The sequence below is a fragment of the Gopherus flavomarginatus genome, chromosome 14 (assembly GCF_025201925.1).
Source record: "Gopherus flavomarginatus isolate rGopFla2 chromosome 14, rGopFla2.mat.asm, whole genome shotgun sequence".
Taxonomy (NCBI): domain Eukaryota; kingdom Metazoa; phylum Chordata; order Testudines; family Testudinidae; genus Gopherus; species Gopherus flavomarginatus.
The window spans coordinates 21173839-21189869 of record NC_066630.1 but is presented as its reverse complement, the minus strand read 5'-3'; the positions used below and the strand labels follow the sequence as shown (position 1 = coordinate 21189869).

Sequence of the window (16031 nt, the reverse complement as noted above, 5' to 3'; positions counted from 1 at the left end):
CTAGAAAGTAGAAACTACTTCTCCAAAGCTCAGAGAAAGCAGGCAGGCAGACAAAAGACTCAGACACACAATTCCCTCCACCCAAAGTTGAAAAAATCCGGTTTCCTGATTGGTCCTCTGGTCAGGTGCTTCAGGTGAAAGAGACATTAACCCTTAGCTATCTGTTTATGACAGAAGCCAAAATTGTAATAACCAGGTCTAGGACTTAAACCGACCCTAGCCGCACCGAGACTCCTGCGAGGGGAAACCCCGTGACCAGGATATCTTAATCGCAAGGGGGGGGGTCGGTCGAACCCGTGACCAGGTTTAATTAAACACGAGCATAATGGGGTCTGGACAAAGCCCTTATGCTGGGACGCCCTTGGAATGTATGTTAAAGAATTGGAAGGCGTTTAGACGCCAGGCTGATTATGGAGTGGCATTATGTAAGGATAACTTGATAAAATTCTGTACTGTGGAATGGCCAACATTCGGGGTGGAGTGGCCCGCTGGGGGAACACTCAAATTAAAAACTGTACAAGCTGTGCATAGCATTGTAACTGGGGGTGGACATTGGGACCAGTACCCCTACATAGATATCTGGCAGGATCTTGCAGCTAACCCCCCCCCCCCCGGTTGCGAGAGTGTAGAGCCCAAGCCATTAGGGCCTTAATGGCTCGGACCCCTGATCGGCATCAAGGTCGTCCCCCCATAAAAAAGCCCTGTCCACCAGCTGTGATTCCCACTGCCCCTGATCCTATGCCCCCTCCTCCAGTGTATCCTGGCCTTCCGGCCTCCCCGGCACAATCCTCTCCCTCTGTATTAAATACCCCAGAAAGCAGCCCCCCCTCCCCCTAGACCAACGACCCCAGAAAACAACCCAGGAGACAGTAACGGGGAGGACCGTAGCGGTCAGGAAATCTCTACCCCATCTACGAGCTCCAGGGACTCCCCGATATCCTCCCACCTGAGGAGTCACACTAGGACGGTCGGGGAGGCATGGAAAGTAGTAGGCACCCCGGGAGACACAAAATTTGCTCTTACTAAGAGCGCCGCGGTAGACAAGGCCGTAGCCGAGATAGTCCCGGTGCGTGAACTGCCCCTAAGGGAAACTGTGGGCCATGATGGTGAACTCACTATGACATATGTTCCTTTCACCACGAGTGACCTGTATAATTGGAAGCATCAGAACTCCTCGTTCTCGGACGATCCCGCCCCATTAACAGCAGTTTTTGAAACCCTGGTCTCGGCCCATAACCCTACTTGGGGCGACATGAAAATTGCTCTCAATACCCTACTAACTGCAGAGGAAAGGCGCTTGGTCCTTTCAAAGGCCAAGGAGGGACTAGTAGCAGGGGGAATGGACGCAGCTGAGTTACCCGACCAGCTCCCTGAGGCTGCGCCCGCTTGGTCACATACAACTCCAGCGGGTCGAGATCTCCATCGCAAATATGCTTTAGCTATAGTACAGGGGATGAAACGCTGTATTAGGAAGACCCCAAATTGGGCCAAGCTGTATAATATTCGACAGGAAAAGAATGAGAACCCAGCCGCCTTTTATGAGCGCTTGTGTAACACCTGTAAAAGATACACAGACCTCGACCCAGAGGATGCTAATGGAAAGCGAGTGCTCATTCCCCTCTTCATTGGGCAGTCCTATGAGGACATTAGAAAAAAGCTGCAGAAATTAGACGGGGCATCGGGTAAAAACATAGAGGAGCTCTTAGAGATTGCGCTAAAAGTTTATGATTGCAGAGACGATGAGGAACGGAAAAAGGGGGCCCGCCTACTGGCAATGACCCTGAAGGGGGGAAGTGAGAAAGGAGGGGACAAAACGAAGGGACGAATAGGACTACAGGGGAAGGGAAAAAGCTCCCGTTTGGGGCGAAATCAGTGTGCTATCTGTAAGGAGGAGGGGCGCTGGAAGAATGAATGCCCCCAGTGACATAGCAGGAGGGAGGGAAGCAGAAACAGAGCCCCACCTGCGCCCGTTTTTTATAACGAGGGGCAAGAAGAGTCGTTTGTATAGGGAGGCCGAGGGACCCAGCAGCCCCTCCTGGCGGCACAGCCCGCTGGCCTGGATCCTTAGCTTGCTTCCCCTTGCAGAGGCTCCCCGGGGGAGGGCTCAAGGGTGTACTATAGTCCAAGGGATAGAAGGACAAAATATAAAGTTGGAAAAATCTCTTCCCCTCCTAGTAAAAGTAGGAGACTGTCATATATCCCACCAATTCGTTTGTAGCCCCTCCTGTCCCATTGCGCTGCTAGGACGAGATCTGCTTACTAAATTGCAGGCGGAAATCTCGTTCAATAATAATGGGACTATGGAAGTTAGGCTCCCCAAACAACAAATTTCTAACTATCAAATGGCCCTTTTGAACATTGAAAATCCTCCCCCGGCACAGCCGGAGAGTGAGAGGAACCAGCTGTCGGGGGTTAACCTTGATGTCTGGGCTGAGGAGGGAGGTTTTGCTCGGGCTCGAAACGCTTTACCAGTACACATTTCCCTTAAGGAGGGAAGTCGCCCAGTCCGAATTCGACAATACCCCCTTAAGCTAACCACTCGGATCGGACTGAAACCTCTGATTCAAAAGTTTTTGCAGTGCGGTTGGTTAAGGGAGGGCACCTCCCCATACAATACTCCGATAATGGGAGTGCCTAAGCCTAATGGGCAATATCGATTAGTCCAGGACCTAAGGCAGGTTAACAAGTTAGTAGAGGCCCCCTATCCAGTTGTCCCAAACCCCCATACTATCTTGGGCCAAGTCCCCAAGAACCACAGCTGGTTTTCCGTGATAGATTTAAAAGACGCTTTCTTCTCTATACCCCTTGATCAGGAATCTCAGAAACTGTTTGCCTTTGAATGGGAAGACCCAGACACCCATTACAAGGCTCAGTATCTCTGGACTGTTGTCCCCCAGGGACTTACTTGTGCACCCGAGATTTTCGGCAGCCAGCTAAAAAGAGACCTTGCCCCGTTCCTAGCTGGACATCCCTCGTGTAACATAGTTCAGTACTGTGATGACCTACTCTTAAGCACTGAAACAGAGACAGCTTGTAAAGAACAGACGATAGAACTCCTCAACTTTCTTGGAGCTCAGGGGTACAAGGTTTCCAGGGAAAAGGCCCAATTGGTTAAACAGCAGGTTACTTTTCTCAGATATCATCTTTGTCAGGGACGTCGTAGCTTAGGTAAAGATAGGATCCAGGCTATACTCGAAAGCCCTCAACCCCGAAATCCCAGAGAGCTAAGGGCTTTCTTGGGGCTGACTGGTTTTTGCCAGCTTTGGATCCCCGACTACGGAGGGAAGGCTAAACCATTATACGAGTCCCCTACTAAGGAGGGTCTGCTTAACTGGTTATGGACCAAGGAAAAAGAAAAAGCATTTCAAGAGCTTAAAGAAGCCTTGGTTCAGCCTCCCGCTCTGGCTCTCCCGGATCCCCGGAAGCCGTTCACCCTATACGTTCATGAAAGGAGAGGGGTGGCATCTGGAGTCCTGTGCCAAAGGTCGGGACCAGCCTGGCGACCTGTGGGTTATTACTCCAAGGTATTGGACCCGGTCGCCAAAGGCTGGCCGGCTTGTTTACGAGCCGTGGCTGCGACCGCTCTTCTTGTACAGGAGGCTGAGAAACTAACCTTGGGTGGGGATACTGAGGTTGTGGTGCCCCATGGAATACCCCAGATACTGGGAACAGGAGCCGGGGAAAAGCATTTAAACCCCAGTCGACATACTAGATATGAGGTGGGACTTTTGTTGGCCCCTAACCTAACTTTTAAGACAGTCAGTTCCCTTAATCCAGCCACCTTACTGCCAGATCCCCAAGTCCCTTATGGGACTAGTCCCACCCATGATTGTATTGAAATCTTACAACAAGAAACTAAACCCCGCTCTGATCTTTCAGATTTACCCTGGCCCAATCCCGATATTGAAAGGTACGTAGATGGATCCAGTTATGTAGAAGATGGGAAGCGATTTACAGGAGCAGCCGTTATAGTTAAAGAAGGAGAAATGTACAAGTTTAAGCTTAGCCCCAACTTATCCTCCCAGGCAGCGGAACTGGTGGCTCTTATTGAGGCTCTCCGGATGGGAACTGGAAAGACTATTAATGTATACACTGACAGTCGTTATGCATACATGGTGGTGCATGCCCACGGAACCCTATGGAAAGAAAGGGGCTTCATTACGGCTTCAGGCCAAAGAATAGCCCATGGGGCCCTTATCAAATCATTACTTGAGGCCCTGATGCTTCCCCTCCGGGTCGCAGTGATACACGTGCGTGCACATGGGAGGGCCCCTGAAACTGAACAGCGAAAGTACAATCGAATGGCTGATCAAGCCGCGAAAGAAGCCGCACGAGGAGGAGCCATATGGCTCCTCTGGATCCAAGATACGGAAGCCGAAACCCCTGCTCCCCACTATACAGCAAAGGAAGTGTCCCACGCACAGGCTGCAGGGGCCCAGAAAACTCCCTCTGGGTGGTGGAAGTTGCCAGGGGGGGAGATTTTTGTACCTAGACCAATACTTCAGGAGATTCTCCGATCCCTACATAAGGAGGGACATTTGGGATCAGGAGCTATGGTCGATTTGGTCACCCGGTCCCTTAGGGGATTAGGTGCACACATGGAAGCCCAAAGAATTGTAAATAACTGTTCCGTTTGTCACCGAACAAACCAAAAGGGGTGCGGTCCCCCTGCCCCAATGGGAGGTCGGCCCTGGGCTGCCTATCCTTTTCAAAGGTGGGAGGTGGACTTTGCTGAAGTCCCCCCTAGGTATTTGCTTGTCTTTGTTGATCAATTTACTGGATGGGTAGAGTGTTACCCTACACGACATTGTCAGGCACGAGCCGTCACCAAAGCCCTGTTACATGAAATACTTCCCCGCTTCCATCTCCCGGAGGCAATTGAGTCGGACCGGGGAAGTCATTTTATCTCCCAGGTGGTTCAGCAGGTGTCACGAGCCCTCGGGATCCAATGGAAATTGCATACACTCTGGAGACCACAAAGCTCGGGTCAAGTGGAAAGAATGAATAGAACTCTTGAGGACACTCTCACAAAACTGTGTATAGAATCTGGTTTAAAGTGGCCTGACGCTCTACCGCTCGCCCTTACTCGCATTCGGAGGGCCCCACGTAAGGGTCTGAAACTTTCACCCTTCGAATTGGTCTTTGGGTTCCCTCCCCGAGTACTCATCCCGGGGTACCGAGAGGATGTAAACTGGGAAGTGGGGAATGACTCTTTGTGGAAACAGGTTTCTGCGCTACAAACTGTTTTGTTACAGTTACATCGATACGTAGCTCCTTTCCAGACCCTTCCCTTGGAGCAACCCGTGCAATCCTTCCAGATCGGTGATCAGGTCCTTGTCAAAAAGTGGAAGCGTGATCCCCTCACGCCACGGTGGGACGGTCCACATACTGTATCGCTCATCAGCCAGGCCGCCGTTAAGGTCCTTGGGAGCGACAAGTGGACGCACCATACTCGAGTAAAGCGATTCCTGAACCCTGACCCAGAGGACAACCTAACTGAAGAAGACATCAGCCCTCTGTCCTCTCCGGCTCCGGAAGCCCGGAGGGACACAGGCGAAGACTCTACCTGGGAGTACCAAGGACTGGAAGGACTAAAAGGACTGTTTAAAAGACAGAAACAATGAGACCATCCTTTGTATTTCTGTTATGTATGTTCAGTTATTCATATGGTTGGGAAAATAGGTTTATGCAACTAGGGGAAATAATAGCAGATTCCTTTAATCTTACTAATTGCTGGGTATGTGGCGGTCCGGGAGAATTGAATGAATGGCCCTGGGTAGCTCAGCCGGTACAGCCCAAGTGGTGGCTAAGTAGCTTAAGCACAGTACATAAGGAAACGGGAAGGTGGACGGAGGATCACGGCCCTTGGCGACTCTATTCTGCTGGAGTAGGTGTCTTTTGCCTTAATCGAACAAGACATGAGGGAAGGTATATGGGGGAAAGTAAGTGTGAATGGACTTTATCTCTGGGATTTGATTGCTGGGATCCCTACTGTCGCCCATATGACTGTTTTAAGTACCAAGGATGATGGAACCTTACCCATGTAAAGCTAACTAACAATAGCTGGGTGAGATGTTCCTACTGGAATCACAGGGGCGATGGTTGTAAAGCAGTAGGATTGGATGGGTACTTTGATGCCCTCTTTCTAAGTTGCCAGCGAGATAACGCCACTAACAAGCACCATGTGGTACGGTGGTATCAGTGGGCATGGCAACACCTTAATGGAACCCGAGTTACCCATTTTCGACAATTTTGGGCTAGTACCAATAGCCCAAGATTTGGTTGTAATTGTGTGTGGAAGGCAGGGGCTGGGGCGTGGAAATGTGACTACTGCAACCCAAATGTAGACAAATTCCTAGGGGGACCTATAGAATCAGGTAACGCTTTATATTATGAGGACCCGGGCCCCGCCGATTCCCCTGAGACCTGGGATGGCCCCTTTGCCAATGGGATCTGGGCCTTAAAAGGCCACTATTGGATCTGTGGATCCTATGCTTATCGTAGATTGCCTCCAAACTGGTCGGGAATATGTTACGTAGGATATATTAGGCCTCTATTCTTTTTATTACCTCAGGCCCAAGGAAATAAATTGGGAGTTAAAGTTTATGATGATTTAGTTAGAGAAAAACGGTTTTTGGATTCCACTTTAACCGCCGGAAGTTCCCAAAATTGGGGAGCTCAAGAACGGCCCCCTGAAAGAATCATCAAACATTATGGACCGGCCACCTGGAATCCCAGTGAGCTTGTAACCGGGGCCAGGGAACCAATTTATAATCTAAATCAAATTATTAGGCTACAGGCTATCTTGGAAATATTAACTAACCAAACAGCTGCAGCACTAGACCTTTTGGCCGATCAATCAACTCAAATGAGACACGCAATTCTCCAACACCACATAGCTCTTGACTATTTGCTAGCAGAGGAAGGGGGACTCTGTGCAAAACTTAACGAGTCTAACTGCTGCTTACAAATAGACGATAATGGCCAGGCAGTAAAACAGTTAACTAAGGAAATGAGGAAAATAGCCCATGTCCCAGTACAAACCTGGGGCGGTTGGGACACAGATTGGTTTACCTCCTGGCTACCACAATGGGGATGGTTACGAAAAGGTTTCCTCCTTTTTATACTCTTTATCGCCATCCTATTAACAGTTGCTTGCTTCACCCCATGCTTAATTGCAGTGGTCCGAAAACTGGCTAGTCAAGTTACATATCAACAAATGATGATATTGTACAAGCCGGACGGATCTGAGGTGCAAGGCCCATAAGCTCTTAAAATGTTTTTAAGGGGGGGAAACTTGATGGAAAAGGTCTAAAAATTAAGAGGCCTGAAATTCAGGCTTCTGCTTCTAGCTAAAGGATGGGCCTAGGGATTTGAATGATAGACGGGACCTGAGAATCAAGGACAGGACATGCATTTAATCTTATATTTAACCATGTCAGCTATTTGCTAATTGGCCCGCTTGGCACGTAAGTATATGCAGCTGTTTTCTCATGTATCCCCAAAGACATTTAATGCCAGGGGTCAAGGCATGTACCTTACTCTCCCTTCAAAATGACAAATGTATCCGCAACAGATGTCTCCTGTATCCCCCTCCCCAAAATAATACATGTATTCTGTGTAACCTGTTATCTATAGGTCAGCATAATGACATAAACAGGATAAGAACTAAAGTTGTTTGTTGCTGATTATAAAAGGGGCCTATGTCGCCCATGTAAGGTGTGTTCTTCTTCTCTGGCACTAGCCGAGGAGAAACACCCGCTCAGCTGAACGAAAATAAAGGTGTGGTACCCGTCTTCTTGTCCTCCGTGCCTCCTTGGTGTAATTAGGGAAGCTCCAGGGGGAAACGGGCCCTATTTGGCCAACACTCCTTGGGGGAGAACTGTATGTCTCCTGCTCTGTGTTTTACCCACATTCTGCCATATATTTCATATTATAGCAGTCTTGGATGATGACCCAGCATGTTGTTTGTTTTAAGAAACTTTTCACTGCAGATATGACAAAACCCAAAGAAGGTACCAAATGTGAGATTTCTAAAGATAGCTATAGCACTCGACCCCAAGTTTAAGAATCTGAAGTGCCTTCCAAAATCTGAGAGGGACAGAGTGTGGAGCATGCTTTCAGACGTCTTAAAAGAGTAACTCTCTGATGCAGAAACTACAGAACCTGAACTACCAAAAAAGAAAATCAGCCTTCTGCTGGTGGCATCTGACTCAGATGATGAAAATGAACACTGCTTTGGATTGTTATCAAGCAGAACCTGTCATCAGCATGGAAGCATGTCCTCTGAAACGGTGGTTTGAAGCATGAAGGGACAGATGAATCTTTAGTGCATCTGGCACGTAAATATCTTGCGACACCTGCTACAATAGTGCCATGCAAATGCCTGTTCTCACTTTCAGGTGATATTGTAAACAATAAGTGGGCAGCATTATCTCCTGCAAAGGTAAGCAAACTTTGTCTGAGCAACTGGCTGATCAAGAAGTAGGACTGAGTGGACTTGCAGGCTCTAAAATTGTTAGACTGTTTTATTTTTAATGCAATTTTTCTTTTACATAATTCTATGTTTGTAAGTTCAACTTTCATGATAAAGGGACTGCGCTACAGTACTTGTATTAGGTGAATCTATAAATACTATTTTTTTTTACAATGCAAATACCTGCAACCAAAAATAAATATAAAGTGAGCACTGTACACTTTGTATTGTGTGTTGTAATTGAAATCAATATATTTGAAAATGTAGAAAACATTCACAAATATTTAAATACATGATATTCTATTATTGTTTAGCAGTCCGATTAATTGCACGATTAACCATGATTAATTTTTTTAATTGCGTTACATCCCTAGTTTATATCTTATGTTCCAAAAGCTCATGCTTCAGATGGCTACTGGCAGGTGTTGGGAAGAGATTTTTTTCTCCCAATGCATTCTGGAAAGTTTTTTTTAATCTCTTTCCTCCGATGCATCAAGGATGGCCACAGCTGAAGTTCGGACAGGAGTCATGGAGGAACAGGACTCTGAGGTGACAGCGTGCACTCTCTTTCTCAGGTGCATGGCTGGCTGATTCTTGCGCCCATGCTTAAGGTCTAACTGATCACATGTGGGGTCTGAAGGAATCCCCCCCCAGGTCAGACTTGCAGTGACCTTGGGGGTTTTTTTGCCTTCCTCTCCAGCATGTGAGTGCAGGTGATTTGTCAGGATCATCTGGGTATATCTTACTTAAAATTTTCCCTGCCACTGCAGAGGCCTCGAGCACTGGAGTACCTCAGTCCCTCCTATTCTCTGCCTATCCACGTAACAGTCTTGTCTCCTCTTGGTCTCATTTACTTTGGTCTTATTTCAGTTGCTGGGTTTAGTGTGCGGGTACTGGGTGGTGTGGGTGGCCTGTGATATACAGGAGGTCAGACTAGAAGATCAAGTGGTTCCTTCTGGCCATAAACCTACAAAACTATTTATGCACACTCATTAACATATCACGGCTCACTGCATCAGTTCACACTCAATTGCCAATTGGAAGGTTATCTTCACAATCAGGATAGTTAGAAATACATACAGTATTTTTAATAAAATCTTATTTTCTGTGAAGTTGATAGAACTTGCCCAGAAATTATTCCCGCTTGTCCTGGGAGCGTAGATTCACCAAGCCCTACTTGTATCAAATAATAAAAAGTATTTTACAGTCACATACATTTATTAACAGGAGTGTTCCCTTTAGCTAAACTAATAAAACTATTCTTCAGCTGTTTTGCAAGAGATTAATGCTGAGTTTTTGATCTAGTTCCAGATCCTTTATCTTCCAGTTCCTTTCTGAATTCTCAGATGCTAGTAAACACAGAAGCTATGGGCCCAATCAAAAACTCATAGTGTCTAACAGAATCACTACAGTGAAGAAATGCAGGAGGAAGTATATGTTGTCAGAACACTAAAGCATAACAAACACGGGTTATATTTATAGGAGTATTGTTATTAAATTAAATGCCAATTACTCTGATTGGCTACAAACTACTACCACATTTCATAAATAAACCAGCAAGGAATCCAGGTTGCTTTACAGATATGCAAATGACCTTTTAGGAATGCTGTGTCTGCTGCAATCTCTTCATGTTGACCTCTAAGCACATCTAACTGACATGAGATGCAATAAGGATGGACAGTAGACCAACAAACAAAAGCAGAACAAGATACAGGGTCCAATTTTTCCTTTCATTTACACTGGTTCAAATCTGGAGTAACTCTACTAAAGTTATTGTGGCTCCACTGAAGTAAATAAAAGGAAAATCAGGTCAATGGGCTATTTTCTCCCAAAACACATTCACATAACTCCTAGTAATGAGAGACCATACCTCAGAGATAAAAGTTATATATTCATATATGCAGAGCAAGACATGAACCCAAAGCAGACCACAGCATACATCTAAAAATAGTCTGTTAATATTTTATCTGGTAATATCATAATATTTTTCTGCAATTTTTTTTAAATTTAGGTTTGCAAGAAATGGGTCAACATCCAGGGCCAGTTCTAGCCATTGAGCCGCCCCAAGCACGGTGGCACATTGCGCGCGGCGCTCTGCCGCTCGCCGGTCCCGCGGCTCCAGTGGACCTTCCGCAAGTGTGCCTGTGGATGCTCCACCGGAGCCGTGGGACCGGCGGACCCTCCGCAGGGACGCCTGCAGGAGGTCCACCGGAGCCGCCTGCAGCCCTCCCGGCAACCGGCAGAGTGCCTCCCGTGGCATGCCGCCCCAAGCATGCGCTTGGCGTGCTGGGACGTGGAGCCGGCCCTGTCAAAATCCCCATAAACAATTAGGGGCACCTTTAAAAGTATTTTACTTAGTAAACCTAAAATAACTATCAATCAAGTCTAAACTAAGTATTTAGTGCTCTAAATATAAAGTGTTTCCAAATTCTCTAATCTTATAAACAGCATTATCTCACTGAGGCAGAATATTATCCCAGCAACGTCTGCCACTTCAGTTGGGATAACAACATTCATTCTCTCTCCCCCTCTCTGTCGGCCGCAATGTTACATCCCACTCCAAAAAGTACAGAGTTTCTGACTTTACAATAAATGGCTTTTGTCTGAATTATGCATTTTATTGATATTATCGCTTCATTTACTCAGGAGTACTAATACATCTTGCACATCACGTATTAAAGCCTGTTGCAAACTTTTCAGAGCTTTTCATAATTAGTAAGCTCTATCTGATGGCAAGTGGCATATTCAGCACACCCTATCTATAAACAAACAGTAAGTAGATTGTAGGAAAGAAAATTCCTCGGTGCTGTGATTAACAATGTCAAATTTAAGTTTCTTAGTAATAGCTTCCAAAGTCTTAACCCATCATGACCTTTGAGTACTTTCTGTCCTTTCCAAGAGAACTCCCTCTATATAAAAATAAGTGTTCTGTTGCTGGGTCTCACAGAAAGTAGTGGGACAAGTTCTTCTCTCAGTTAAACCTATAAAACCAAACTGGGTTTTACAAGTGTAACTGAGGACAAAGAGTTTTCTTTCCAAAGAGCAACGAAAATTGAGATGAAAAAAACTTGTTAATTCTGTTCACAGTTCTTTATTGTCATCCTCTGTATTTACAAAGATAGATGATTGAAGGGTTCAGATTCCTGACAGAAAACTAATTTGTTTCTTTTATTGTCTATATTATGCACCTATATTCACATTTTAGCTGAAAAATAAATTCTCAGTTATCATATATGAAACTGATATTAAATTTCTTAGAGAGCCAAAGCTCTCAACTATACAAGATATACCCCAAATTAAATCAGTTAATGGTACACATAAAAATATGAAACTTAAGTTTAGGTGAGAATACTATTGCCTAACTATAACAACCTTAGACGAGAGCCTGGATGGATTACTGACCATAATTGAGGAAAATTCTGTGGAGAGAGTCACAGGTCCTTCCTCTTTCGGCTTGGAGCCAGTGGTGAGGCACATACCACAAGAGGCAGCCAGAATCATAGATTATTAGGGTTGGAAGGGAACTCAGGAGATCATCTAGTCCAAACTGCTGCTCAGAAGGGAAAGGAAAAGTGCAAGGGAGAGTGTTCAGAGAGTAGGAAGTAAAAGGGAAATAAGTGTGGATAATATTATCTCCCATGCCCCCGTGGTTAAATGGAACTGATGGTTTCAAAGAGGAGAATGTTTGAGAAGCTGTTGCACTGAGTGATAAGGTCCAAAAGTTCCAAGGCAGCCAGTCAGAGAGACCTTGTGAAAAAGGGGAAGGATGCAGCTTGTGTGTTCAGCTGTGACAAAGAGTTAATGGGGGCCCACAATACTCAGGGGGATTCATTGGATAAACAGTTCTGAGTAAGGGTGATAAAACAGGATTCGAGTGTGCTAGCATAGCTCAAAAATCCTCACCAAAAGGTTGCCAAGGCAGATAAGCACCATCCATGTTTGGTAAGATCCAGCATCAGACTTCACCAGGCAGCTGGAATCACTTGCTTGTCAGAACAGTCAGAAGTCTTTCCCACCTCCTGTAGGCTCTGACAAGTTTGTAAGTACTACATCCTCAGCTTAGTTTGCTCAGGCAGACTGCAGGCTCAAAATAGCAGTCACTAAATTAGAGGCTGGGTTAAGATCCTTTGAAAATCTGGATCTGGAATCATGGCAAGAGCTAGTTTAGATTGTCATCTTGTTAACTCTGTTCAGGGAGTACGGGTTATTGGTTTATCACCAGTCTCTCTCTGGGCTCTGGAAAACAATGCCCTATTGTGACTTGTTAACCCTATATATTCCAAGTTCTTTTCACTGCAGATGGATTTCTGGTTCTTACCACACCTGCTTGTCAACTCAATTAAAAAAACACTGAAAGATGCCAACTCTCTTCACCAGACAGGAACAAACAAACACAGGTACAAATTCCCCTCCTATCTATCAGTCACTGATTATCAGCTCTTTGAATACTGACATACAGTACTTATATATTTTCTACAGAGAAATTTATTTCAGCATCAAAAGAAGCTGCAGAAATCTAGATCAGGACTGACATCAGCCCTAGCAAACCCTATTAATCAGAAAGTAGGAAGCCTCAGAAATTTTCCTCCAGGTACTTGTGAAGATATTAAACAGCCTCTGAGCTATTAAAAACACAAGATCAAAGCTTTCAACGCTATCTTGGCAACCTCTGAAGTATCTGAATACCTCAGAAACTCTGATGCGGAAAGCAGTGATGCGGAAAATAAATAATAATAATAACAACAAAGCCACGATCGGCGGCACTTCAGCAGCAGCAAGATCAAAACTCACCCCTCTCTGGGGGACTGATTTTATGAACAAATGAACAATAAGGTGCAAAATCCAATCCAAGCTTTCTCCTCAGATTAGGCCACTCTTAGGGCTCCTAGTTCAGGGCAGTTCAGTCTACCCTTGACTTTCTCTCTACCTCAGATTCAAAATCTCTCTTTTAAGGCAATGTTCACGCTGAAGCCTGCTTTCTCCCTTTCATTCCCTCCTGCTGGAGTGACCTCCCTCTAAACTTGATATTGCTGGCAAAAGTTGCAATACTGAAGTTCAACACTAATCTCCGGAATAGGTCATTAACCTACCTGATCCAATACCTGAACCCCATCACAGACATCTACAATCATTCTTTTTTCATGCCTAGGTCTGCAGCTCAAAACTCCAATCATCACACAAAGGGATTTTATACCCTTTCCTATCTACTTTGAATTCATGCTATGTTTAATCATGCAATGTACTGCGTCTGACAAATTTGTGGTCTCTGAAAATATATTACATGCAAAGAGTCGGATTCTCATCTCTTGAAGAAAAATGCTCTTTAAGCAAAAAAATAAAATGACTTATCTGGAAAGCACTGCAGGAATTGGCCCTTTAATGGCAGAAGAATTTTTGCCAAAGTAGGCTCTTTGACTCTTCTGGATCTGCCATCACATACAGTATACATTGCCCATGCTACACTGAGTCGCTATGTAAAAGTGTTGGTATCTACCATTTGCCTCATTTGAGATAACTGCTCCTTAGCAAGCTTCCTAGAATATATATACACACACATATACATTCATGCATACAAACACACACACTCTGAACATAACACAGATCTTTCTAAATAACAGTGATTACCAATCACACAGGAAAACATACATACTGTATATGTACCAATATAATCCAGCTGTTGGTTTACACAACTAAAAGGCTCCAAGCAGTGTTACAATTTATTCACGTGATGTCCCTGAGTGCTAGACTTTACATTTGGATCTTTTATTTAGACATATAAAACATATAGCCAGAAAGCTACCTCTAGGCTACCCATCTGAGGAAGCTTGAGAATACAAGTTATTCTAGTTAAGGTCAGAAGCAACTGATGCTCAGTAATTTGACCCCAGATCCACTAGTTTCAAGGGCAGTACAGGAAGGATTTATGCATGTTCTTAAATCTGCCCACTTTGGGGGAAAAAATCCACCTCTTTTGGATGATGACTCGTCTACAAACAGAAGACACGGAGCTCTGCAAATAAATGCTTTTTGGAGAATGGTAGCATAATGGCTGATCAAGCAAAGAGTCTACTGTCAGCTCTCAGCCATCTAGTGTACCGGTATTCCAAATCTCCAAGTTCATCTATGTAGTTCTAAGGGCAGAACAGGTCCCATGGAGTGTATTTCCTGAGGTTTGTTGTGAGATGTTTAAAAGTGAAATACTTTAAAAAATTAACTTTTCATTCCTGCTCCTGAAGGATTTGTGGTACTTCGTTGTGAAACAAACACAGTTAATAAACTTGATTATTCTGAGTAAAGAATGAGAACCATTTATTACTTTTACTGAACCAAAATGAGCTAGGCACTTAGTCTTAGGAGCTAGAAAGAGTTAGTAATAAATGGATAAGGACAGAGGCCAAGATTAGTGATTTTGAAACATCTTAAAGGTGCCTGATTTTCAGAGTGGGGATGCTCAGCCTTTTCTAAAAGTCATGTCCCACTAGGGGATCTCAAGTTGAGAACCTGAAAACTAAGTGTTGTATCAACCAGGCAAGGTACTGACAAACTTCAACAGGACTTTATTTTTAAAGTGGAAACCTCTTTACCAAGCTGCTGCTGCACCCTCTGTTTCTCTCACTCTGCCTCCTCAACTCCTCCCCCCTCCTTCTTGTTTCCGGTCCTTTCAGACTCCCAACAGCCAGCGCTCCCAGTTCTAGTAATTACAAACAACATCTAAACACCACACTAAGGCACCCAAAATCACTAGTCATTTTTTAAAATTGTAGCCAGTTCTGCTCTTTTCAGGTCTCTCACTTTCTCTTTATGGTTTGTCATAATCCGTAACCCTTGCCTGGGACACTGAAACTGAGTAAAAAACTCCTTGCACTTTTCCCCCCACCCATCTTCTCACACTTTCCCCCTTCCTATTCTTACAGCCACACTAAGGCTAGAGCCAATCTGGTGTTAAACATCTTGCAGACAATATCTGAAATACTATAAATTTGTTATACACCTGAAATTACCATCTACAAAAAAATGCATGAAAACTATATTTTATGGATTCTGCACATCTACTGCATTATGTGAAATGTAAATAAAATTTAAATATTAAAAAGCCTGCTAAGAATTTCCAGCCTTCAAAGAACTACTCTGATCATACATCACTATTTTTAACCAATTAAATTAAATTTTAAGTGTACTGGGAAAATAGAAATAACTCAAAATAATGATATATGCTAACATGATTTTCATTTAATGCAGCATTTGTAAATCCCAACCCTCATTGTGTATGTTTTATTTAGACAAAGGAAAAAAGAGTGGGGTTTTTTGGTCCATATATTAAAAATCACCCACTTGCCTATACATTCTAAGCGTGACACAGGACAAACCAAACCCGGAAATCAGCTGTGATGAAATAGTCTGAGTTGTGATTTTAGATACTATGGGCTGGGGTTTGCCTCTAGACCTGTCTCCTTTCACATGTCAAATCATAAAAGATGCTGTCAATCTGTGAAATTCAACATATTTTCAGACTTCTGATTTAATTAGTACTGTCTGACTTTATCATCCCTCTAAA

The 16031-nt window shown here is 44.5% G+C and overlaps 1 protein-coding gene across 1 annotated transcript; it reads left to right on the top strand.

Annotated features, from left to right (window-relative positions):
* The first annotated feature begins 2300 nt into the window (after nt 1-2300).
* Nucleotides 2301-5624, top strand: LOC127034483 (uncharacterized). Its single transcript, XM_050923366.1, has 2 exons — nt 2301-4616; nt 5256-5624. The coding sequence occupies exons 1-2, from the start codon at nt 2301-2303 to the stop codon at nt 5622-5624; spliced, it is 2685 nt and encodes an 894-aa protein (XP_050779323.1).
* The last annotated feature ends 10407 nt before the right edge of the window (nt 5625-16031 follow it).